Below are 27,425 nucleotides of genomic sequence, written 5' to 3' on the forward strand. Positions count from 1 at the left end.
CATGATTTGTCAAGTGATAGTGGTGCCGGACCCAATCCACATTGTGCGGTTTCCCACTTTAATGTTCCTAATCCCAGTTTTTATCCCATACCTTCGAGGTGTGATCAGATGACTGATTTCCAGAACATAGTAGAAAAGGAATTAACTGCTCTTTCTCATTTACAAGAACCTATGGTTCAAAATTTGTCTAAGACTGAGAAGGATGCGATTATTTCCTTGCAAAAAAACTCCAACATCATAATAAAAAATTCTGACAAGGGGGGGGCAGTCGTAGTTTTGGATACTGGACTTTATGAAAGGGAGGTATTGACTATGTTACAGGATTGTGATACCTACAGGAGAGTCGATCATGACCCCTCTGCAGATATAAAAAAATCCTTGGAAAAAATTCTAGAAGAAGGCTTACATTTGGGTTTAATTGATGAAAAATTGAGAGATTATCTTAATCCATCTTATTGTTTAACACCATTATTGCATGCCTTACCCAAGTCACATAAAAACCAATTTCCCCCAAAAATGAGACCGATTGTCTCAGGTATAGATTCTTATACTGAACATCTAGCAGAGTGGTTGGATAACCACCTTCAATTTCTTCCTAAAATGTCTTCTGGCTATGTCCTGGATAGCAAACATGTGTTGAATATTATTTCTCAGATGAAATGGCAAGATAATTTTAGTTGGTTAACTTGTGATGTGCAATCATTGTATACATCCATTCCACATTCCCTTGCCATTTTAGCGTTGAAAGATTTGCTCAAAAAATATTCTGACTACTCACTTGAATTACAGGACTATTTGATTGACGTAACTGAGTTTTTACTCAAAAACAACTATTTTACCTTTTTAAATAAAGGATATATTCAGTTACAGGGATGTTCAATGGGCGCACGGTTTTCCCCCTCTCTAGCAGGCATATTTATGTTTTGGTGGGAAGAACAATATATTTTTAATCAGTGCAATCCTTTTTTCTCGGATATAGCATTATATCTGAGATTTATAGATGATGTACTTATTGTATGGCAAAATCCAAACAAAAAAATTGAGGATTTCATATCATACATTAATAATAATGCCCATAATCTTTTTTTCACTTTTTTTCATGATGTATCAAAAATCAATTTTTTGGATATACAATTCCATGGGAAGGGTGACAATGGAGAAATTAATTGTAGTCTTTATAGAAAACCCATATCAGGCAACTCACTACTACATGCGGGAAGTTGCCATCCAAAGCATGTTATAAATAACATCCCTACAGGTGAATATGTCCGTGCTAGGAGATGTTGCAACACCCAAAATGGTTTTGAGGTAGAATGCAGCACTATTGAAAAAAGTTTTTTGGCAAGAGGGTATAAAATGACAAATCTCCAGAAAGCCAAAACCAAGGCAATCAAAGTGAGTAGGTCACAATATTTGGACATGAATAAAACCAGAGATAATCCCCAGAAAGAATTGTCAGTTGTTTTTTCAACAACATACAGTAAAAATTATTATGATGTAATCAAAATTATTAAAAAATATTTACCCATTTTATCTACAGATGACACATTACACAAAATCTTAAAAAATGGAGTTAAATTTGTTTCAAAAAGGAACATTACATTGGGATCCATGTTATCACCTAGTGATCATATGAATAGGTGCGGTTCCACTAAAAAAGAAAAAAACAGTGGCAATTGGTTACCCAGCACAGGCTCTTTCAAATGTGGCCACAGATCGTGTGGACTATGCGGTTATATGTCAAATGTGAAGGAATTTTCTTCATTTACAGATAAAAAAACGTATAAAATAATGTCACTCATAAACTGCAGTTCAGACCATGTGGTTTATTTAATATCGTGTACTATTTGCCAGTTACAATATATAGGCAGCACTTGTCGTTCTCTCAGAATGAGGATATCTGAACACATTTATGATGTTAATAATGCCACCACCAGAAAATTATCAGGAGCGTCTCAACATTTTCGCGACGCACATGCAGGTAATTTAACAGGCATGAAAGTCAATGCCATTGAAAAAATTCAACTACCTAGAAGAGGTGGAAATTTGAAAGATATCCTCTTTCAGAGAGAAATAAAATGGATGTTTTTAATGGGCACAAGATTTCCGAAAGGTTTAAATAAAAGAAATGAATTGATGTTTGCATATTAATCTGGCTAAAAAATACTTTGTATATATATAAGTGTTATAAGCATTATATGGAGTGATATAACTCAAGGGGTTAATGTTTTTGTAATTGTCTTGCTCTCTCCTTGCATTTGATCACATGTTTGGGTTCAGCCCTTTTTAAACAGTTCTGTGACTAGATGGTTTAGAGACTGAATAAGAACTGGATGTTCGAAACGCGTCCTCTCTGACATGGGCTTGACCACCATAGCATGGACTTTTTAATGATAAGAAAATAAAGGAAGTTTTATTTTAAAGAACAAAATGCCTGGAGTTTTGTGCTGGTGAAATCCTTCAACCAATTTCAATGCACATGGACTGGCTCTCCAAACCTCTTCTCCGTGCACAGCCCAGGATTACTGGCTTCCATCACACAGGTGAGCTGGGCAAAAAACCTCTTTCTACCAGTGCCTACAAGTAGTATTCAACCCCCTGCAGATTTAGCAGGTTTACACATTCGGAATTAACTTGGCATTGTGACATTTGGACTGTAGATCAGCCTGGAAGTGTGAAATGCACTGCAGCAAAAAAGAATGTTATTTCTTTTTTTATTTTTTTTTTTTAAATTGTGAAAAGTTTATTCAGGGGGTCATTTATTATTCAACCCCTCAAACCACAAGAATTCTGTTTGATTCCCCTAAAGTATTAAGAAGTATTTCAGGCACAAAGAAAAATGAGCTTCACATGTTTGGATTAATTATCTCTTTTTCCAGCCTTTTCTGACTAATTAAGACCCTCCCCAAACTTGTGAACAGCACTCATACTTGGTCAACATGGGAAAGACAAAGGAACATTCCAAGGCCATCAGAGACAAGATCGTGGAGGGTCACAAGGCTGGCAAGGGGTATAAAACCCTTTCCAAGGAGTTGGGCCTACCTGTCTCCACTGTTGGGAGCATCATCCGGAAGTGGAAGGCTCATGGAACTACTGTTAGCCTTTCACGGCCTGGACAGCCTTTGAAAGTTTCCACCCGTGCCGAGGCCAGGCTTGTCCGAAGAGTCAAGGCTAACCCAAGGACAACAAGGAAGGAGCTCTGGGAAGATCTCATGGCAGTGGGGACATTATTTTCGGTCAATACCATAAGTAATGTACTCCACCGCAATGGTCTCCGTTCCAGACGAGCCCGTAAGGTACCTTTACTTTCAAAGCGTCATGTCAAGGCTCGTCTACAGTTTGCTCATGATCACTTGGAGGACTCTGAGACAGACTGGTTCAAGGTTCTCTGGTCTGATGAGACCAAGATCGAGATCTTTGGTGCCAACCACACACGTGACGTTTGGAGACTGGATGGCACTGCATACGACCCCAAGAATACCATCCCTACAGTCAAGCATGGTGGTGGCAGCATCATGCTGTGGGGCTGTTTCTCAGCCAAGGGGCCTGGCCATTTGGTCCGCATCCATGGGAAGATGGATAGCACGGCCTACCTGGAGATTTTGGCCAAGAACCTCCGCTCCTCCATCAAGTATCTTAAGATGGGTCGTCATTTCATCTTCCAACAAGACAACGACCCAAAGCACACAGTCAAGAAAACCAAGGCCTGGTTCAAGAGGGAAAAAATCAAGGTGTTGCAGTGGCCTAGTCAGTCTCCTGACCTTAACCCAATTGAAAACTTGTGGAAGGAGCTCAAGATTAAAGTCCACATGAGACACCCAAAGAACCTAGATAACTTGGAGAAGATCTGCATGGAGGAGTGGGCCAAGATAACTCCAGAGACCTGTGCCGGCCTGATCAGGTCTTATAAAAGACGATTATTAGCTGTAATTGCAAACAAGGGTTATTCCACAAAATATTAAACCTAGGGGTTGAATAATAATTGACCCACACTTTTATGTTGAAAATTTATTAAAATTTAACTGAGCAACATAACTTGTTGGTTTGTAAGATTTATGCATCTGTTAATAAATCCTGCTCTTGTTTGAAGTTTGCAGGCTCTAACTTATTTGCATCTTATCAAACCTGCTAAATCTGCAGGGGGTTGAATACTACTTGTAGACACTGTATCTGTATCTCTGTTGCGCTCTCTGTTGTTCTCTCTATTGCTCTGTCACTCGCTCTGTCTATCACTCTTTATTGCTCACTTTGTCACTTTATCTATTTCTATGTATTATAATGAATTATCTATCTTTATCAATCTAATAGAAAAAGAGACTCATTTCTCAAATGCTTATTGTAAATTCATTTATTGGTACATCAATTCAAATGGATATACATATTAAAACCATCTAATATATAAAGCTGAATGTGTGTGTGTGTGTGTGTGTGTGTGTGTGTGTGTGTGTGTGTGTGTCTGGGATTGGCATCTGCACCGTCTCAGCTACAGCCACAAAATTTTACACACTCACACGTCTGGACCCAGAGAGCGTCATAGGCTATGTTGTGAGGCGAAATTTTAACCCTGCGTGTTCCAATTTACCAATCAATTTTGCCCCTATCTACATAATGGGGAAAAAGTGAAACGAAAAGTGTATCCGCACCGTCGCATTTACAATCACGAAATTTTGCAGACACCTCATGTGACCCAGGGAACATCGTAGACTATGTTTTGACAGGAAAATTTAACCCCGTGCTTTATAGTTACTCTCCAAAAAACATGCCTCCATTAAAGTAAATGGAGCCTGGAACTACAGGTTATTAGTAGGAGCTGTGATTGGTTGCTATAGGAACAAAACACATTCATAGTATAAGAAGCTTATATGTGAGGTAATAAGATGTCGGTGGGGAGACGGATAGAGAGAGAGAGACAGACAGGGAGACAGACAGAGACAGAAAGGGAAAGAGACAGAGAGATAGAGACAGACAGGGAAAGAGACATACAGAAACAGACCTGGAAATAAACAGACCTGGAAAGAGACAGACCTGGAAAGAGACACATGGGGAAAGAGACAGACAGACATGTAGACAGGGACAAAGACAGTCAGACAGGGAAGGAGGAGACAGCCAGAGAGACAGACAAAGATAGATGGTGAAAGACACAGACCTTGATATAGACAGACGGGGAAAGAGACAGAGAAATAGAGACAGACAAGGAAAGACACAGACAGAGACAGGCAGATGGGGAAAGAGACAGACAGGGAAAGAGACAGACGGGGAAAGAGACAGACGGGGAAAGAGACAGACGGGGAAAGAGACAGACGGGGAAAGGGACAGACGGGGAAAGGGACAGACGGGGAAAGGGACAGACGGGGAAAGGGACAGACGGTGAAAGGGACAGACGGGCAAAGAGACAGACCTGGAAAGAGACAGACCTGGAAAGAGACAGAGGGGGAAAGAGACAGATGGGGAAAGAGACAGATGGGGAAAGAGACAGATAGACATGCAGACAGGGACAGAGACAGAAAGACAGGGAAGGAGACAGCCAGAGAGACAGAGAAAGATAGATGTGGAAGACACAGACCTTGATAGAGACAGACGGGAAAAGAGACAGAGAAATAGAGACAGACAAAGACAGGCAGACAGGGAAAAGACAGACAGAAAAAGACACAGACAAAGAGACGGGGAGATAGACGGGGAAAAAGACATACCTGGAAAGAGACAGATGGAGAAAGAAACAGAGAGATAGAGACAGACAAAAAAAGATACAGACAGAGACAGGCAGACGGGGAAAGAGACAGACGGAGAAAGAGACAGACAGGGTAAGAAACAGATGGGAAAGAGACAGACAGAGACAGACAGGGAAAGAAACAGACGAGGAAAGAGGCATATACGAGGAAAGAGGCAGACGAGGAAAGAGGCAGACCTGGAAAGAGGCAGACCTGGAAAGAGGCAGACCTGGAAAGAGACAGACGGAGCACATTACTTGGCCAATTTAGTTAAATCTGTGTGGAATATCTGTGGTGTTGAAATATATGTTGTGAAATGCTTCTATTAGCTTAGTTTTTGCCTTTTAATAATTATTTTTCTATCTATTTGTTTTGTGGTTTTTGTGTGCACACTACATTTTTGTTAATACATTCTATTTTGTTAACAACAGTTATTAACCCGGGCGAAGCCGGGTAGTACAGCTAGTTTTAAATAAATATGGGAATGTGCAGCAGTTGGTTGTCATGGCAAGCATCGTCGTCATCATCATGAATTTCACACTGCAGCCTCTACCACCTCACCATCCATCTGCTGCTGCTCCTTCCTCTCCTTTTCCATGCCCTCCACATACTGCTACAAGTAAAATTATCCCACAGACCCAGGGTAGAAATCACTTTTTCCTCTATCCCTTGTTGCCTCCTTGTGAGATTTTTTTCCAATCTAAATATCAGAGGAAGACATTGTTGAAATCGCAATACTTTTTCTAAAGATCTCTTTATCTATGCTAGTGTATACAGGGACAGTTAGGCAGGGATTAGCGATATGAACCCAGAACTGCTCGTAATTCTGGGTGCATATTGGACCTAACAGGTTCACTTTAAGGAGCAGTTCATTAATAACAAGTTCCATTGATTTAGCAGTATGAATTCTGCATTGTCTTGTTAACCCAGAAGGAAGAGATGGTATTGTCTACTTACATTAGTCACATGGTGATCGGAATCCATACCTGCATATAATACTTATTACTGTCACTAAATTATTTAGTAGAACATTTCCTACTGTTCCTCCAGTTTCCTTCGATCAATGGACCTCCTATGAGTAAAATGATACAACAAAGAATTCATAGTGAATTCTTTTATAATGATCTGTTCAGGCCCTGTGGCAGAAAAGTAGCCTCAATCTCAATCTACATGGGCTCATCCACATAGACAAATGATGTCTCTCCATGCAATTAGACATATTAGGGCAGGGGTCTCAAACACGCGGCCCGCGGGCCGCATGCGGCCCCTCAGGGTAGTTCGTGCGGCCCCCAGGCCCGTGCCCCTGGTCACTATCGTGGCAGGTGCAGGGGCCGCAGCCACTGTCTGCACTTTATGTCAGATGAATGTGTTGCTCTCGCGCCGGCAATACAATCATCTCACATAAATCAGTGACAGTGACACTGCAGCTGCTGGGATAGTAATAGGGGCACGGGCCTGGGGGCTGCACGAAGCAGAGGTGAGGCAGCGGAGGGAGCGCGGGACAGATGAGAAGAATGGTGTGTGTGTGTGTGTGTGTGTGTGTAAGAGTGTGTGTGTGTGTGTATGTTGGACATTAACCCCTTAGCAACCTATGACGTACTGGGTACGTTATGGCTCCCTGGTACTTAAGGACCCATGATATACCCAGTACGTCATGGTGAAATCGCGGCCCCGGTGGCTGCGATGGCTGCAAATACCTTAGATTCGGGGAGGATGGGACCTTAGGAGGGGTGGTGTCTCCTCCCCGGACCTACGGAGGCTGTGATTGGCTGAGCAGCGTTCGTCAGCCAATCACAGCAACTAATGTTTCAGACATTGAAAATCGCTGAAACATTGAAATCCAGCCAAGATCAGGGCAGCTGTAGAGCTGATCATTGGCTGGAGCTGGGTGACCTGTGTTTCACCCGCCCCCAGCTCTGATTGGAGAGACCGGCCTTGTGACCGATCTCTCCAATCACTGTGGATCTGGGGCCGGAGACCGCCCCCTCAGCTTCACTCCGGTGTCTGTGGAAGGTGAGTGGAGCTGCTGACCCATTACTACAAGATAGGGACAAACTGCGCACATTACTATGAGATGGGGATAAGGCTGGGGACATTACTATAGGATTGGGACATTACAAGGATTGGCACAATACTATTGGATGGGGACATTATTACTATAGTATGGGGACATTAGGATAGGGACTAGGATGGGCACATTACTAAAGGATAGGGACTAGGATGGGCACATTACTATAGGATAGGGACTAGGATGGGCACATGACTTTAGGATGGGGACAAGGCTGGGGACATTTCTATAGGATGGGGACAAGGTGGGCACAGTACTATAGGATGGGGACTAGGATAGGCACAGTACTATAGGATGGGGACATTACTACAGGATGGGGACAAGGTGGGCACATTACTGTAGGATAGGGACATTACTACAAGGGGACAAGGATGGGAAACATTACTATAGAATAGGGATAATGCTGGGGACATTACAATAGGGTGGGGACAAGGTTGGCACATTACTAAAGGATGGGCACATTACTATAGAATGGGGACAGTACTATAGGATGGGGCATGCCAGCCGGTGAGGTGTAGCATCCATCCCTGGTGACCCAGTAGCACATGTCCTGGATTCGAGCGGCTATACTACAGCCCAAACCCGGTGACGCCATGGAGGACATACTAAAGCAGCTGGCTCAGGCTAATGCACAGCAACAACAGGCTAATGCACAGCAACAACAGGCTAATGCACAGCAACAACAGGCTAATGCACAGCAACAACAAAATAATGCACAGCTACAAGAGGCTAATGCACAGCAGCAACAGACCAATGCACACCTGCTCCGGGCGTTGGAACATCAGCAGCAATCCTTGCAAGTGCAGGAAAAAAGGCACCAAGAACAGATGGTTCTCCTGGCCAAGTCGATCCGTGCCGGACCGGCAGCAACAACCCCGGGACCGGGTGACGACGGCAGCGTCCGGAAAGCGGTGAGACAAGCGTTGCAAAAGATGACCCCGGGGGATGATGTGGAAGCGTTCCTGGCGGTGTTTGAGCGGGTGGCCGAGCGGGAAAAGCTGCCGACCCCCCAGTGGGCTGAGGTATTGTCGCCCTATCTGACGGGGGAACCCTAAAAAGCGTACCTGGACCTCTGTACCGAGGACGCCATTGACTATGTGACCCTGAAAGCCGAAATACTGGCTCGGTTGGGGGTGAATACCTATGTACGGGCTCAGCGGGTAAATCAGTGGTTCTATGAGGAAGCCAAACCCGTATGCTCCCAGGCCTATGACTTATTGCATCTTGTAAAAAAGTGGTTGCAGCCTGACACTCTGAGCCCGGCGCAAATGGTGGAAAGGGTAGTAGTGGATCGTTTTGTGCGCACTTTACCCGTCACCGTTCAACGGTGGGTAGGACAGGGTGACCCGAGTACCCTGGACCAATTAGTGTCCCTGGTAGAGCGGCATGTGGCTACGCAGGACTTGATACAGGATACTGAGACTTTGCGTAACGCCCGTCGGTCCGGCCCCTCCAAGCCTAGGGCCAAGGACCCACCGCTGACAACGGTGCAGGAGTCCCCTACCGTCCCATCAGAGGCCGCGCCCGCCATTCCTGAGGTCCGGAAGGTTCTGTACCCTAAACGACAACCCGTCAAGGGGGTTTCCGTCCCCATTAGATGTTGGTGGTGCCAGCGGGTGGGACATATGGAAGCCCAGTGTCCACTCACCACGGAGCCCATGGATTGTGGGGTTACCCGGCGGGGTTCAATGTATGCTCAGGTGGTGTGTACCGCTGACCTGGTCTCCCCAGAGACGGAGCCCCACTTGTGCCAAATACAGGTGAATGGATGTCCGGTTACAGGATTGTTGGATTCCGGGAGCTTAGTGACCCTTGTGCGATCCACCTTGAGGGCTAAAGTAAAGGCCACAGGACGTACCGTGGGGGTGGTTTGCATACATGGGGACCGCCGAGACTATCCCACGGGGATTGTCACCATCACAGCACCTTGCGGTCAGGTGCAACATGAGGTGGGACTTCTTAACACTCTTCCTTATGACGTGATCCTAGGAAGGGATCTGCCCTATTTTTGGACTTTATGGAGGGGACCCCCTAAGTCCCCTCAGATATTGGTCAGTCCGGGACCTGAGCCCTACAATCCTGAATCCGGGACGCCTGCCGTAGGGGTCACCATGATAGGGACAGACTGTGAACCCGATAGGTCACCCCTAGAGGTATTGGCAGGAGAGGCTGAAATGGTCGAGCCCATCCCGGAGTTGGAGGCGTCCCCGGATACGTTTGGGACAGCCCAACTCCAGGACCCTACGTTAATACATGCCCGGAGTCGGGTGACAGTAGTTGACGGAGTGGCACAGCTGCCCGGTGCCCAGGTAAGGTACCCCCATTTCTCTCTTAAGCAAGATTTACTCTACCGAGTAGATGAAATACGGGGCGTGGGGGTAGAACAGTTGGTGGTGCCCCAGCCGTATCGCCGGCGGGTCCTCGACTTGGCTCATAAACACCTGATGAGTGGCCACCTAGGGGTCAAGAAAACGCAGGAGCGAATATTGCAAAGGTTCTATTGGCCCAGGGTTTTTGAGGAGGTAAAACGGTTCTGCGAAACCTGCCCGGAGTGTCAGCTTACCGCACCCCTGACCCATTTTCGCAGTCCGTTGGTACCGTTACCCATTATAGAAGTCCCTTTTGAACGGATAGGGATGGATCTGGTGGGGCCCCTCGTAAAGTCCGCTCGAGGGCACCAACACATCCTAGTGATCGTTGACTATGCCACCCGGTATCCCGAGGCGATACCTCTCAGACATACTGCAGCAAAGCTTATAGCTCGGGAGTTGTTTGCTGTGTTCTGCCGGGTGGGGTTGCCCAAGGAGATCCTTACGGATTAGGGGACCCCATTCATGTCTAAGGTGACCAAACAGCTATGCCGGCTACTCCAGATCAAGCAGTTGCGTACGTCTATGTATCATCCTCAAACGGACGGTTTAGTCGAGCGTTTCAATAAAACCCTGAAAACCATGCTCAAAAGGGTGATTTCAAAAGACGGGAAAGACTGGGATATGATGCTTCCCTATTTGATGTTGCCATCCGTGAGGTGCCACAGGCATCCACGGGGTTTTCGCCTTTTGAATTGTTATACGGGCGACATCCCCGGGGATTGTTGGACCTGGCAAAGGAAACATGGGAGCAAGAGCCCACCCCCCATAAAAGTGTGATTGAACACATTTTGGGTATGCAGAACCGCATAAGCGCGGTCATGCCAATTGTGAAGGAGCATTTACAGGAGGCTCAGGCCGCGCAAAGCGGCCGCTACAATAGACAAGCCACCGTGCGGACCTTTAAACCCGGGGATCGGGTGTTGGTATTAATCCCCACGGCGGAGAGTAAATTCCTGGCTCAATGGCAAGGCCCCTACGAGATAAAGGAAACAGTCGGGGTGGTTAACTATAAAGTATTGCAGCCCGGTAGGCGGAAACCTGAACAAATATACCATGTCAACCTATTAAAACCTTGGCAGGAACGGGAAAGCCTGATGGCTGTTTTTTCCCCATCTCCCTCCTCTTCGGGTCGTTCACATCCGGCTCCAGCGACCTCCGGAGAGGACGAACCGGAAGTAAGGATTGGAGAAGCCCTCACCAAGACTCAGAGGCGAGAGGCCAGACGGTTGGTTCAGCAGAACCCCGATGTCTTCTCAGAGCTGCCCGGTAGGACCAGTCTGATACGACATGATATTGTCACCGAGCCCCACCTGAAGGTACGCCTGAAGTCATACCGGGTACCGGAGGCTCGACGACAAGCCATATCGGAGGAAGTAAAGACAATGTTACGCCTGGGGGTCATCGAAAAATCCCGGAGTGAATGGGCTAGTCCGATTGTCCTAATACCAAAACCCGATGGCTCCTTAAGGTTCTGCAATGACTTTAGGAGATTGAACGAAATATCCAAGTTCGATCTCTACCCCATGCCTCGGGTGGATGAGCTGATTGATAGGCTGGGACAGGCGCGATATTTTACCACGCTCGACCTGACCAAGGGGTACTGGCAGGTGCCACTGACGGAGTCCGCCAAGGAGAAAACCGCTTTTGTTACGCCGGAGGGTCTCTTCCACTATGTTGTCTTGCCTTTTGGGTTACATGGCGCTCTGGCCACGTTCCAGAGGTTGATGGACTTAGTGCTGGAACCCCACCAGGCGTATGCATCAGCGTACCTTGATGACATCATTATTTACAGCTCCGATTGGCAGACCCACTTGGAACAGGTACAAGCGGTGGTGGACGCGCTTCGAACAGCCGGATTGACAGCCAATCCCAAGAAATGTGCATTGGGACTCACGGAAACCCGCTACTTGGGCTACGTGATAGGCCAAGGAGTGATTAAGCCCCAAATTAACAAGGTTGAGGTGATCCAGAAGTGGCCTAGACCCCTGACCACGAAGCAGGTTAGGGCCTTCCTAGGTATCGTGGGGTACTACAGGAGGTTTGTAAAGGATTTTGCGGGACTATCAGCCCCCTTGACGGACCTTCTCAAAGGCAAGAAGTCCGTCATGGTGCGCTGGACTCCGCAGGCCGAGGACTCCTTCCGGGCCCTGAAGGAGGTCCTGTGCGGACAGCCCGTTCTTGTACACCCTGATTTCCGGAAGGAGTTCATAGTACAGACTGACGCCTCAGAGGTCGGCCTGGGGGCAGTGCTGTCTCAGGTGGTTCAGGGGGAGGAACACCCCGTCACCTTCTTAAATAGGAAGCTCACCCCTCCAGAGCGGAATTATAGCGTAGTGAAGGAGTGCCTGGCGATCAAGTGGGCCTTGGAGTCCCTACGCTATTACCTGCTGGGACGGCAGTTTCGCTTGGTGACGGATCACTCTCCACTGGTCTGGATGAGGTCCGCCAAGGAACGGAATGCCCGGATTACCCGGTGGTTCCTTTCTCTGCAGAACTTCCGGTTTACGGTTGAACACCGGGCCGGTGGGTTGCAGGGCAACGCCGATGCCTTGTCCCGCGGCCCGTGTTTGATGGCGGGAGTTCAACCCCGCACGATTGAACTGAGGGGGGGGGTATGTGAGACTGTGACCGGGGTTATCTATGACGGCCGGTATGTCTCGCCCCGGTTGTGCTCACTCCATGATAGAAAGTAAATCCACTCCAGGGTTAATGCTGTTTCCCTACAGGCTGAAGGAAGGGTTAAATGGAAACAGGAACGAGGGCAGGTGTGCCGGGTGTGAGGGAGTGAACAGAACTCCCTGAGTTCTCTGCTGGAGAGGCACATGTATATTGTTGTGGACTTTTGTTTGGACATTAAACCGTGTGCTGAGAACCTTAATGCCTGGATCCTGTGTCTTCTGCTGCGCAGCCGACCGTGCTACCTCACAATATATATATATATATATATATATATATATATATATATATATATATATATATTATATATGGTACCAATAAAAATGTCACTTTGTCCTGCAAAGAATGCGGCCCCCCAAATTATTTTTTTTCCTCTGTGCGGCCCATACACCCAGCCGAGTTTGAGACCCCTGTATTAGGGCAATAGCAATCTCATCTCTGAATGGTTTTGTGAGTGGATATTTTCCAGGTTTATTGTGGAAAGAGAAGCACTGTTTACTATGCAATGAGTTTAGCCAAACAATGCATGTAAAGGTCAACTAGAGGAAGCACCCTTATAAAGTAAATCAGAATTACATACTTACAGTATAATCCTCAACACTTGCAGTATACAGCTTTAAATCCCTGTCCTGCAGTAAAAATACAACATGAGAGCAATTAGAATACTATAAAATATGACAAACAAAGGAGTATTTCCAACCAAAGATACAATGGCATATAACTAAAAGATTTTAACAGGCCTAGTTGCCCAAATTGCATGCCAATTCTTAGGCGGGCTTTGCACGTTGCGACATCGCAAGGCGATGCTGCGATGTCGCACGCGATAGTCCCCGCCCCCATCGCAGCAGCGATATCTTGTGATTCCTGGCGTAGCGAACATTATCGCTACGCCAGCTTCACATGCACTCACCTGTCCTGCGACGTCGCTCTGGCCGGCGTCCCGCCTCCTTCCTAAGGGGGCGGGTCATACAACGTCAGAGCAACGTCACACGGCAGGCGGCCAATCAAAGCGGAGGGGCGGAGATGAGCAGGATGTAAACATCCCGCGCACCTTCTTCCTTCCGTATAGCCGCCGGCGACAGGTAAGGTGATGTTCCTCGCTCCTGCAGCTTCACACACAGCGATGTGTGCTGCTGCAGGAACGAGGATCAACAACGTACCTGTCGCTGCACCGGCATTATGGAAATGTCGGAGAATACACCGATGATATGATAACGACGCTTTTGCGCTCGTTAATCGTATCATCTAGGATTTACACACTACGATGTCGAAAGTGACGCCGGATGTGTGTCACTTTCGATTTGACCCCACCGACATCGCACGTGTGATGTTGCAACGTGGAAAGCCGCCCATAGAACAAAACAGATAGCATTGTTAGGTAGTGCCGTGATCCCCCTCAACCGTAAATCAGCAATAGTCTATACCCCACAGAATGTAGGAATTACAACACAGCCCTGTCTCAGGTCTCAGTGCACATCACCTAGTCAGAAGCTATGTGTCAAGAGAAGAGGCAAAACCACAGTTTTATTTTAGGTGCTTGTTGTGTTTCTAATGATAGGTCTACTACAACAGTTAGGAGGCGTTGCCTCAGAGCTAGTTTTGGGAGGAGTAGGAGTCAGAATTGGTAGAAAAGTTCTGTTTCTGACATTAAACAAAATATTACCAGTTATTAATATTGGTGAGTTCAATTAAAGCACCACTCCTGTGTTTGTTTTTATTGCACCACTAGAGTGGTGCTTTAAATTTTGGTCCCCTGACCCCTGTCATATACTCACCCTCCAGCATCTTCATCTTCTATTCGCCGCCACTCCGGTCGGTCTCCTGTGATTTGTGACCTGCCAGCAGCTATAAAGTTTCATGGAGTACGCCGAAGGTTAAAACTTAATGCAAGTCTATGAGCCTCGTTCTGGCCTCACTCTGGCTCTCATCTGAGTCACGGCCACTCACAATTTACAGTTACAGGATGGCGCCATGGGACCGGAGCAGCATTGGTAAAAGGTGAATATGTGACAGGGGACAGGGAATTTAAAGTGCCACTCCAGCGCTGAAAAAACCCGAGATGGAGTGGTGCTGTAAATAATCTTCATAGGAATTTAAACACGTTTAGATATATTATTATATTGATTTTGGACCACTACTAATACAAGGAAATTACCATTTTACTAAAGTAATTTTTTATGACTAATTATTGAATTTTTGCCTATTTATGAAGAAGTCAGATTTGGAGTCAGAATGTAAGAAAATAGTGGATTTGGAGTCTCAACCTTCGCTTAAGGCCCCGTTACACGGGACGATATAGCTAACGACATATCGTCGGGGTCACGTCGTTAGTGATGCACATCTGGCATCGTTAGAGATATCGTACTGTGTGAAACCACTGAACGACTGTGAACGATCAAAAATACTCACCGTATCGTTGCTCGTTGACACGTCGTTCATTTTCATAATTTCGTCCCACCTTCTCTGCGCCGGTTGTTCATCATTCCCGAGGCAGCACACATCGCTCCATGTGACACCTCGTGAACGATGAGCACAGCTTACCTGAGTCCCGCCGGCAATGCGGAAGGAAGGAGGTGGGCGGGATGTTATGTCCCGCTCATGTCCGCCCCTCCGCTTCTATTTGCCGGCCGCTGTGTGACGTCGCTGTGACACCGAACGTCCCTCCCCGTTCAGGAAGACAATGTTCGCCGTCCACAGCGACGTCGTCTGGGAGGTAAGTACGTGTGACGTGGGTTATCGACTATCAACAAATTGCCCGTGACGCACAAATGACGGGAGCGGGTGCGATCGCTGATGCGATTGCACGATAAATCGGTGCGTGTAACGCCGCCCTTACTCTTTCCACAGTCTTATCTATAATACAGACATTGATGACATATCCTACCAACACATGATTAAAGCCTATAGTGAGAAACCCATTTCAAAAGGTGTTGTCCAAAATGTATCTTTTTTATTTAATCTTTTTAGCTTTGAAGACTATGATAGCATTAGGATCTTTGCAAAAATGGAGGGAATTTTTTTTTTTAATTATGCCCAAACAAGAGCTCTTCAGTTTGACAGTTGTGCTTAAATCCACATATGTCCCCCATCTCTCAGTTTTTGCAATGTACAGAACACGCAGGACCAGGACAAGGCATTTTGGTGCCCTAGGCAGATGAAATGACTCCCCCGACCCGAAGCAAAGGAATGGGCAGAGACTAAGGTAATCGGACCCCTAAGGCACAAAACCCCTTCGATAGGTCATGTAACAATCTCTGACAACCACTAGAATTGTTACCTTTTTCACCAAAGAATACCATCAAAAATAAATGAAAAATGGTGGGCTTTAGGGGTGTGACGTAACAGGGAGTGCAATTTCAAAGTTACATATAGATTGAGAGGCATAGCTAGGGATTCAGCTCTGGGGGACGCCGAAACGGGGGGCCCCAACAGGTAACTACAGTGGTGCACCCTAAGTTTGGGTATAGAGGAACCTCAGCAGCTGACCAGTTATTGAAAATAAATCCCTACTCAAAGACCAACATCAATATTACCACCATATGGTGGTATATTTAAATGTACAGTACAATTATAGATGGTGACTTACAGCTGACGTATATCCTTATGGAGTTGTTCACTTTTCCCATCTTTTCCAAATGGCTCAGACCGATTTGACAAATTTTTGCAGACATAACTTGTCTGTAGAGATTACAATAAAGACAAATTTGACTTTTCTTTCCTGCACTGTCCCCATCTATTCCCAACCTGAACAAACTATTACTGCACCTGTTGTTTGGCACAATAACAGAGTTCCTCTTACTGCCCCACATAGTAATGCCCAACTCTGTGCATTTTACATAATAATAATGCCTCCTTTGTGCCCTCTAGATGATAAAATTGCCATTGCCTCCTAGAATGTATTAATTCCCTGTGCAAATGCCCTAGAAAAGTGTTCACATTTGCCCCTACAAAGTAATAATGCACCTTGTGCACCTTTGATGGTCACAATACCTTGAGTGCCCCTATATCAACAATGCTTTTTAAGCGCGAACTTAACATTTAATAATGTCACCTTAGACCACTAATATACAGCTTCTTTTTACACAGCAGGATGGACTCACAGCTCTCCTGGACACTGTGTAATGGGTCCACAGCTGCCCTATACAAAGAATAATGGGCTCATAGCTGCCCATTAAACAGCATAATGGGACCACAGCTGCCCTATAAACAGTATAATTGGTCCACAGCTGCCTTATACACAGTATAATGCCCCCACAGCTCCCCTATTCATAGTATGATGGCCCCACAGCTCCTTTATAGACCATACGATGTCCCCACAGCTCCCTTATTGACAGTATGATGGGTGCACAGCTCCCCTATACACAGTATGATGGGACCATGGCTCCCCTATACATCACATAATGTTCTCACAGCTTCCTTATACATAGTATGGACCCAGAACTCTCCTATACACATTATGATGGTCACAATGCTCCCCTATACATAGTAAAGTGCGGCCACAACTCCCTTATACACATTATGATGTCCCCACTGCTGCCTTAAAACACAGTATAATGACCCCCACACTGACCCTCACACTGTATAATGGCCCCCACAATAGAATGCACACTGTTTAATAGCCCCCACACTGTATAATGGCCCCCACAGTAGTTCCCACACTGTATGACTGTCCCCACGGTAGGCCCCAAATTGTATAATGGCCCCCACATTAGTTCCTACTATGTATAACGCTCCTCGCATTAGCCTGAAACAGTATAATGACCCATAATTTAGACCCCAAGTTGTATAATTGCCCCCACAATAGCCCTAAAACAATATAATCGCCAACATATTAGCCCCCAAACTATAAAATGACCCCCTCTTTAGCCACCAAACTGTATAGTGGTCCCTGCATTAGCTTCTTAGCTGTATAATGGCCTCTGCATTAGTTCCCAAAATGTATAATAGCCCTCGTATTAGCTCTCAAACTGTATAATGGCCCATGCATTAGCCTCCAATGTGTAAAATGGCCCACTCATAGCCCCCAAACTGCATAATGGCCCCCGCATTAGCCCTCAAGCTGTATAATGGCCCACGCATTAGCTACCACGCTGTATAATGGTCCTGACACTTTAAAGGGCCTCCCACAGTATTCCCTAGAATGTATGAGGCCCACCACACTGTTTCAGGATCCCTCACACTGTATGATTATGTTTATGATGCCCCCACATTCACACCACAAGTTTTAATTAAACTAAAAAACATCATATACTCACCTAATTCAGAATCCTGATGAATCCAGTGTTGAGGTTCAGGCAGACCAACATGCTCATATCATAGCACCGACATATACCTAGGACGTTACAATTTCAGGACAGGATGACATCACCACGCCAGGATTCTGACATCCTGTGCATGTGCTTCGGCCAGTGCATCGCTCTGTCATTCTATAGACCGCTTAACGCAACCTGCGGTCTACCAAATGGTGAGCCATAGTGGTCATGTCTCCCTGCTCTACAGCATGAGTTTAACTATATTGGAGTGCGCAATTAGTTAGCTTATAGTTAAGTGTAGCAGTAGCTTCGGGTGGGCCCTTCTGGTCACGGGGCCCATGGCAACTGCACCCTCTGCTCCCTGGTAGCTACGTTACTGTAAAGAATCATTCATTGTTTGCAGACCATTTACACAATACCAGGGACAAATAGCAAAATTAATTTAGAACATCCTATAGTCATGAAAACTAATATAGCCTAACCATCATGGAGTTATTTAGTTTCAAATAGGGTGTCCAGCATTTTGCGAATACCTTAATGGAAACTAAAAAGACCTCCCCATTATGGATAAAGGAATACATGTGATGGTTTTGCATCCGTCATGCAAAAAATACAGCTTGCACAAAACTGATGGTGGTTCTGATGCTGGTCATGTCATGATGGTGGTTCTTGTGATGTGATGTATATGTTGGTGGTTCGGATAATATACCTCTGTACTGTTGGTGGTTTTGGTGATATATTCATGTAGTGATGGTGGCTCTGTTAATCTATTCATGTTCAAGTAATAGTTCTTGTGATGCAATCATGTACTGTTGGTGATTGTGGTTATGTATTTATGTACTGATGATGGTTTTAGTGACATTCATGTACTTTTGCTGGTTTTGTTTTCAGTTTCTGGTTACATATTCATGTAGTGATGGTAGTTCTGGTGTTGAATTAATTGGCGTCTGATGGCTCTGGTGATGTATGCAGCATCAGAACCATCATCAGTGCATGCATACAAAACCAAAAACATGATGATTACATAAATAGAATACCAGACCCATCAATAGCACAACAATACGTCCCCAGAACCATCAGTACATGAATGATTCACCAGAACCATAATTAGTACATGAATACATCAAAAGATCCACCATCAGTACATGAACACAGCAAAAGAACCACCATCACTACATGAACACATCAAAAGAACCACTACCAATACGTGATTAGATCACCAAAACCATTACACTGGTCAACACAATAAAATCGTCAGCAAAAAGGTAATATGTCTGTTTTATGGAGTTTGATGCGCTGATTCCAAAAATATGATTAGTTTTGCTCTAACACATAAAGTTTCTAAGATAAAAGTAGTTTTGTTATTTCTGCATTTTCAATGTGTGTGGTTTTTCTTATGTTATTCCCATTTCTTTGCTTGTCTTACTTAATTGTGAATTTTCTTATAGGGACAACATCAGTAAAGGTTTTAGTGAGTTTTATGGGAAGGAGTATTGACAGTGTAGTCAACCAATGACTGCTTCTCGGAAAGTCACATGTTATGGGAGAAGCTAACTGTTATGAGGCGGTAAGATTTGAGTCAGTCAGAAAAGGATGGTGATCGCAGCAAGGACTGGTGTATGTGAGACTCTGACAGGAGACAGGCCTCTACAGGGATATGAGCCCTGCCACAGGGAGATAGACGGGAAGGCATCTGTCATCTCTGGGAAAATATCTACATATAGTCGGTCGGCTCATCGCATTTTTTTAACTTTGTCACCACCATTGAACTGAACTTACTCTACTGTTTGATCTGATTTAAAGGAGAAAAATGCCCCGACAGTGTATCAATCATCCGAACAGATTTTGCTATGTGTGTGGTTCTTTTACACCAAAAGGCCAAGTACGTTCAATCACTCATGATATTAAAAAGATGTACCAGATGTACTTTAAGTGTCCACTTGGTGATTAAGACAAAAGCTGGGCCCTTCATGTGATATGTTCAAGTTGTTCAAATGGTCTTTATGATTGGTTGAATATGAGGAAAGTGGCAATGCCATTTGCTGTTCCCATGATTTGGAAAGAACCCAAAAATCATAGTGATGACTGCTAATTTTGTTTTGTCAAACTCCAGGGCTTTTCTACCAAAAACGTACATAAGATTAATTACCCTGAACTTGAATCTGCAATTAGGCCAGTTCCACATGATGGTACCTTGCCAGTTCCTGTACCACCGTTGTCTGGATTGGATGAATATGATGTAAATATGAAGACTATGGAGCTGAGGCTACTGGTGAAGACATGGAGACTTCAAGTTAAGATGAGTGTGTACCTGATGGAGCAGCCGAGCAGCCAGAACACTTTACTCAACATGAATTAAATGATCTCATCAGAGACCTTTCATTGTCAAAACATAAAGCTGAACTTCTTGCATCTAGGTTGAAACAGAAGAATCTTCTTCATGATGATGATGTCAAAGTGTGTTATTACCGAAACAGAAGTAACACTTTAACACAATTTTCACAGTTGATGGACTAATGGTGTACTGTAACAATGGGAATGGCCTCTTTGGAGAACTGAATCAAGAGTATTTTGTTGCAGATTGGCGATTGTTTATTGGCTCATCCCAGAGAAGTTTGAAAGCAGTGTTGCTTCACAATGGAAATATGAAACCATCAATCCCTAATGCTCACTCATGTCATCTAAAGGAAAGTTCTGAAAATATGTCAGTTGTTTTGAATGATATACAATATAAGGATCATCAATGGAATATCTGTGGAGATTTAAAGTGATTGGTCTGCTAATGGGAATGCAAGGTTTCAGAAAATATTGTTGCTTCTTTTGTTTATGGGACAGTAGAAATACAGTAGAACATTATGCTTGTCGTGATTGGGGACAGAGAAACATCTATGCTCTAGGTAGAGACAATGTTCAGCATAATCCTTTAGTTGGTCCAACAAAAATTTTTCTTCCTCCACTACATATAAAGTTGGGATTGATTAAAAACTTTGTAAAAGTCACGGCAAAGACAAATTCATAAGGGTTCCAGTACATTTCACAGAAATTCTCCAGCATTTCACCAGCAAAACTGAAGGAAGGGGAATTTATTTGTCCTCAGATCAGAAGGCTTATGAGAGATGATGTGTTTGAAGGAACTCTAAATGATAAGGAATTGAGATCTTGAAAGAGCTTCAAGTGGATCTGTTAAAACTTCTTAGGAAAAAATAAATCTCCAGAATATGTTGAAGGTGTTCAGGAACTGCTAAATGCATACCAGTGTCTTGGATGTCACATGTCTCTGAAAATGCAGTTTTTGCATTCACATTTAGATTTCTTCCCTCAAAAGGTTGGGTATGTAAGCAATAAATAAGGCGAGCGGTTTCACCAGGACATTAAATTAATGGAACACCGCTACTAGGGTTTTTAGAATGACTCAATGATGGCAGAATACTGTTGGATGTTATATAGGGACAACCCTCAAAAATCGTATCAACGACAGTCTATTGTCAAGCACTTTTAATTTCTGCTCATATTTTGGTTTCTATTTTGCATGTGAAATTATTTTGGTTCAATAAAAACTGTTTTGTAAGGTGAAGCATTTTTTATATATATGTAGATTACTGTTTTCTTAATGTCGCCAGTATATTTCCTATACCTTATAATAATGATGCTGCTCCATGGAAACTATTCATGCTCCAGAAAAACTATATACATTTTTGAAATCAGGACAAAAAGATGATTCAGAAAAGTACAAAGTCACCTGCGATGATTACAAAAAATATTTGTTTGTACACCAGTGTTATCAGTACATGAATACATCACCAGAAGCACCATACTTGAATACAAGAACTAAGCTTAGTATAGCGATCAATTGTAATGTCAAGTAATAATAATAATAATCTTTATTTCTATAGCGCCAACATATTCCACAGCGCTTTACAATTCAGAGGTCCATATACAAGCAATAGTTATAGAAAATACAATTAAAGCAATGACGACAACCCTGCTCGTGAGAGCTTACAATGAGGTGGGGGTGGGATGACATGGTACAGGTGCTTATTTGCAATGACAATCCAGCCATCTCAAAGAAAGAAATGGGGGGTAGATAAAAGCTGCCTGAACCAGTCAGCCAATCTTTGAGTTGCTTTTGGGTGAGGTGGTGCTTGACTGAGAGTTATGTTGTGAGAAGTCGTGGAGAGTGGCTATTTGGACTTAATTTGATTAGGGAGTGTGATAGGCCACCCTAAAAAGATGTGCTTTTAGGCAGCGTCAGAAGCTGAGTAAGTTGTGGTTCTTACTGGTTTCTTGGGGCAGAGCATTCCAAAGGATTGGTGCAGCTCGGGAAAAGTCTTGGATCCGGGAGTTGGAGGTTCGGATTAGTGTGGATGTTAGTCGAAAGTCGTTTGCAGAGCGTAGAGAACAGGTACGGTGATAGACAGAGATCAGGGTGGAGATGGAGATGTAAGTTCCACACACAATTGTATAGCATGAACCTACATTCCCAGCGTCATTAACACTGTAGGGAGTTGTTGTTATCAGACATTATCAGAATGCGGACCATACAGTTACTACACCACTGATGAGATGTTATAAGAATCACAAACAAACATTTACATCCAGATACCATATAGGCGACATCTTCTTTGATAGGAGTCATCTCTTTCTTTCCATCTCTATCATGTCTAAATGCCATCATGACTTTTTACAGTCACATCTTGTCTCTATAAACTTCCCTCTTCTCCGGTCTTCTGCAACACATTCCAACCCATCACCCTTAAAAATAAGAGTGTCATTAAAATGCCCTGTGTCTAAAAATATCTATCCATACTATGCCCTAAATAATCCTCCTAAGGAATATGGCCTCCCCAATGTCTGCTTTAATGAGATATAACTAACACACTGTCACCCCTCTTCATATCTATCTTCACACTATGCCCACCATGCTGCCCTCTCCAAACAGCTCCTCATATATAGTATGATGTTCATCACAGCCCCCCATATATAGTATGATGGCCCCCACATCACTCCATACAGTATTATAACTCCACATTCCCCCATATAGCATAATGGCCCCCCAGTTCCCAAAACAGTATAATGGCAAATACAGTCCCTTACCGTATTATGTCCCCCACACAGTATGATATCCACCACAGTCCCCTATCCAGTATGGTCACCAGAGCCTCCTGTATAATGTCACCCTCAGCACCCGATACAGCATAGGCACCACAACCTCCAGTATGATGTCCCCCACAGCTCCATATACAGTATGGTCCCCACAATCCCTTATACACTATGATGTCCCCCACAATCCTAATGGCATGTCCCCAACAACCACTTATGTGATGCATCAAACAGCTCCTCATGTGAAGTCCCAAACAGCCCCTAATTTGATATCCCCACCGCCCCTTATTTTGTGACCAAATAATATCAGAATTAAAGAAAAAAGCTTATACTCTTTCAATCCAGGTTCCCTGTACATCGGGGCCGCCATCTCCTCTTCTATCTTGAATAGCAGTGGGTTATGAAGTGATGTTATTATGGCACACTATGTCCCTTGCGAGTGCAGGCTCCAACAGAATGCAGACTGGAATTAGCTTGTGTTCTGATGAAGTTACAGGCAGAGCAAGGAGCTCATTACAGCCCCTCTGCTGCTATCCCACGCGGGACAATTCAGGGCAGGGAGGGAGTGATGGCTGGAGAGGAGGAGGTAAGTGATGTTAGTGATTCACTAACACTGCTCACCTGAATGACTGTGCCCTGGCTGTCAGCGTGCTCAATGCATGCGGCTGGACGAAGGTGACAGTCAGCTGTAGGCATTCAGCTATGTCAGGTTTCCTTTTTTTCAGCCCTACCCTACCTACACCTTGTCGTGGCCCTGAGATGACCCAAACATCACACTGAGCATTTCTAGCGCAACCATGATCCGTACATTGCACATACAGACAGGGTGAGACGACTGACTGTAAAGGTGCCACTGTGGTGTTTTCAGGGCAGTAGGAGGAGGGAGTTTATTTTCCTATAACACGGAAAATCTAGGGCAAGGGGACAATAGTGAAGATAAAAACTAGAGCAAGGGTAAAAGGTGATTGTGACGGGGTGTACAGCAGAGCAAGGAGAGACAACAGGCCGAGGATGATCCAACAGGTTTACTAACAGGAATACAGGAACAGCACACGACAAGTCCAAATAAAACAGATTCGGGGGCACCTCCCGATAATCCAAAGTGCCAAATCACGACATAATAGTCCTTTTCAGAGTCCCAGAAATCCCACACAATCCACTGGACGGCGAGATCTGTCCACAGAATCAGATCTCGCTCCCTTCCTCTTCAAAACTCAGCTCCCAACTGCACTTAGAGACAGGAGTGTATTGTCTGAGCTCGTGGGCCCGCCCCTCAAGGGTAGGGGTCTATGCAATGGTTGGGCCCACTAGAAGATTCTAGAAGGTTGGCTCCGAGATGTCTACAGGTTTGTGTAGTTGGCGTTATCCACTGCTTACGAAACAATGAGAAGTTCCCCTGGCTGTGTGGACAAGAGATAATTGCATTATGGGCCCAGAGACACAGGAGATGGGGGGAAGGTATGGTTACTTACATCCCATGACATTTCAAAGTGTTCAGTAAGTACAACCAAAGGAAAGTTGCATCACATCCTGACATAGTATTACAGCAAATACAGTGAGAAGGTAAAATACATCACATGGCATCTTATACAAAAAATATGGGATGGAGAAAAGCACATACATCATGACAATCCCTTTCCCTCCCAACTTGTGTACGTACTAGGGACCTCTACAGGTCGCTGGTTAAGTACACGCAGGCATGGCTGACAGGACTCAAGGCTCCTCTTGCCTGGACAGTCCATCTGCATTCTGGTGTTGGCTTCCACACTTGTATTGGATGGAAAAGCTGTAGGTAATTCCTTGTAGAGCGATAGGGTTGGAAGGACAAGGTTCCTTTTGTGTCCTCCCTCACTCAAACTCGGCTTTCTGCACCCACAAATCGGCATTGTATATCTCCCGCATCATTGCCTAGGAGAATATCTGCAGGAAGGCCACTCATCACACCGATCATGCATTGTTTTGCCCCAAAGCCATAATCCAGGGTTACACTCGCTCTTGGAATGTATCTTTGAGTACCTCCAGCCAATTCAATGGCAATTCCTGGTCCCTTTTGAATTGCTTCTGGTTGAATTACTCGGGATCTGCTATGGTGAGAAAAGCCCCAGTGTCACGAAAGCCAACAACTTTTTGGCCATCCAGCACAACCTCCTGTAGATGTTTATGCCGAAGATCATAAGAACGGGTGGCTGTGGCTCGCACTCCATAGACTCCTGGTAGGGTAGTCAACATATCAGAGTCACTTGGCAAATCATCAGGGCCAGAATCCAGCTCTTCTCCTGTTGAGGGTGTCTGTAGATAATGGACAGGCAAAGGTGGTCTGCAGCTGTTCTGCCTCTGAACACCTGGACAGTGAGCTTGCAGATGACCAGGCTGCCCACATTGATAACATCTGCGCTGCGTCTCACTCCTTCCACAGTTTGCCTTCTGGAGAAGTAGGTAGGAGACCTTGGTGACTGATAGGGAGGTGCAGGTGCTGGAGGTGGTTGTCGATTTGGAGGATGACTCCACTGGATAGATGGGCATGTGGCCCGCAGATGCCCGGGATGCCCACAGCTATAACATCTTCGCTCTTCTACTTTCTCTCCTCGTCGCATTCCAGAAAATGTGGTAGAAACAACTGGAGGCACATACACACGGGTATCCACATGAGGTGGTGATCTAGGAGGTTGAGGAACATTGGGCACTGAAGGAGAAGGAACCTCTGGTGTTGGGGAGCTGGTCATTTTTGCTCCCTCTGCTAGTAGCTTCTTCCACTGAGGCTTGATAGTGAGCACCTCATCAGCCAGAGCTGCAGCTTCCTCCACAGTGTCTGGTCTCCTTTCACGCACTCATTCCCGGATCTCAGCAGGGCACTTGAAGTAAAACTGCTCTTTTAGGAGGACCTGGAGGACGGTCTCCAAGGTTAAGGCCTCCTCTGCCTCCAGCCAACGATGCCACAGATGTTTGAGTTTGTGGGCATACATCTTGAAAGACACTTCCTCATCACATGCTAAAGTACGGAACTGAGTCCTGTAAGTGTCTGGCGTTACAGCATAATGTTCTAGAATAGTCTGTTTAATATCCGCATACTCACAGTTCCACCGAGGGTCCATAGGTCTATAGGCTGCGGCAGCTCCACCCTCTAAGAGCCCAACCAGATGCCGGACACGCTCCCTTTCTGGGACTTCCATTAATCGACACTGATGCTCAAAGTCCTGGAAGAAGCCCTCAATGTCACCAGCAGCCTCATTAAACTGCTTGAAGTCTTTGCGGGACACTCTGGGAAATTCCCTCATGGTGGGTGCTGGGGTTACAGTCTGTCTGGAACCTCTAGCGGCTTCCACAGCGAGCTGCTTATCCAGCAATGCCATCTCCTCCATCCTGCGCTCCTTCTCTTTAGCTCCACGCATGACCTCCATCTTATATTCTATGGTGGTCTCCTCTCCCAGCAAGGCCATCTCCTCCTCGTACCACACAACCCACTGACTTTTTTGGGTATTTACCTCCGGCTGCTGTCTTTCTTCTGTTTGCTGGGAGGATCCTTCCTCAGCGTCATTTTGCGAGCAAACTCCTTCCAACGCCTCAATCAGCTGCTCCTTGGAGAGTCCCTTGTAGCTGACTCCCAGTTCACGGGCCTTTGTTTGTAGGTTCACCGCAGTCCAGTTCTTGTACTCTGAGGTTCTGGTTCCAGCTGTTGATGGGCCGTTGTCCTCCATTCCTTCTGCTCTGATCCCACCGCTCCCACCAGTTTGTGACGGGGTGTACAGCAGAGCAAGGAGAGACAACAGGCCGAGGATGATCCAACAGGTTTACTAACAGGAATACAGGAACAGCACACGACAAGTCCAAATAAAACAGATTCGGGGGCACCTCCCGATAATCCAAAGTGCCAGATCACGACATAATAGTCCTTTTCAGAGTCCCAGAAATCCCACACAATCCACTGGACGGCGAGATCTGTCCACAGAATCAGATCTCGCTCCCTTCCTCTTCAAAACTCAGCTCCCAACTGCACTTAGAAACAGGAGTGTATTGTCTGAGCTCGTGGGCCCACCCCTCAAGGGTAGGGGTCTATGCAATGGTTGGGCCCACTAGAAGATTCTAGAAGATTGGCTCAGAGATGTCTACAGGTTTGTGTAGTTGGCGTTATCCACTGCTTACGAAACAATGAGAAGTTCCCCTGGCTGTGTGGACAAGAGATAATTGCATTATGGGCCCAGAGACACAGGAGATGGGGGGAAGGTATGGTTACTTACATCCCAAGACATTT

At 45.3% G+C, this 27,425-nt stretch overlaps 1 protein-coding gene across 4 annotated transcripts in view; it reads right to left on the reverse strand.

Moving 5' to 3' along the window:
* Positions 1-27,425, reverse strand: part of IL15 (interleukin 15) — a 134,228-nt gene that overhangs the window by 42,626 nt on the left and 64,177 nt on the right. For 2 of the 4 annotated variants that reach the window (XM_075348286.1, XM_075348277.1), the window contains exon 5: positions 13,409-13,453. The exons of the other annotated variants lie outside the window; for them this stretch is intronic. In XM_075348286.1, the coding sequence (XP_075204401.1) occupies positions 13,409-13,453 (45 nt within the window). The remainder of the gene's footprint in view (positions 1-13,408; positions 13,454-27,425) is intronic. 4 annotated transcript variants of the gene reach the window in all.

The sequence above is a fragment of the Anomaloglossus baeobatrachus genome, chromosome 1, assembly GCF_048569485.1.
Source record: "Anomaloglossus baeobatrachus isolate aAnoBae1 chromosome 1, aAnoBae1.hap1, whole genome shotgun sequence".
Taxonomy (NCBI): Eukaryota; Metazoa; Chordata; class Amphibia; order Anura; family Aromobatidae; genus Anomaloglossus; species Anomaloglossus baeobatrachus.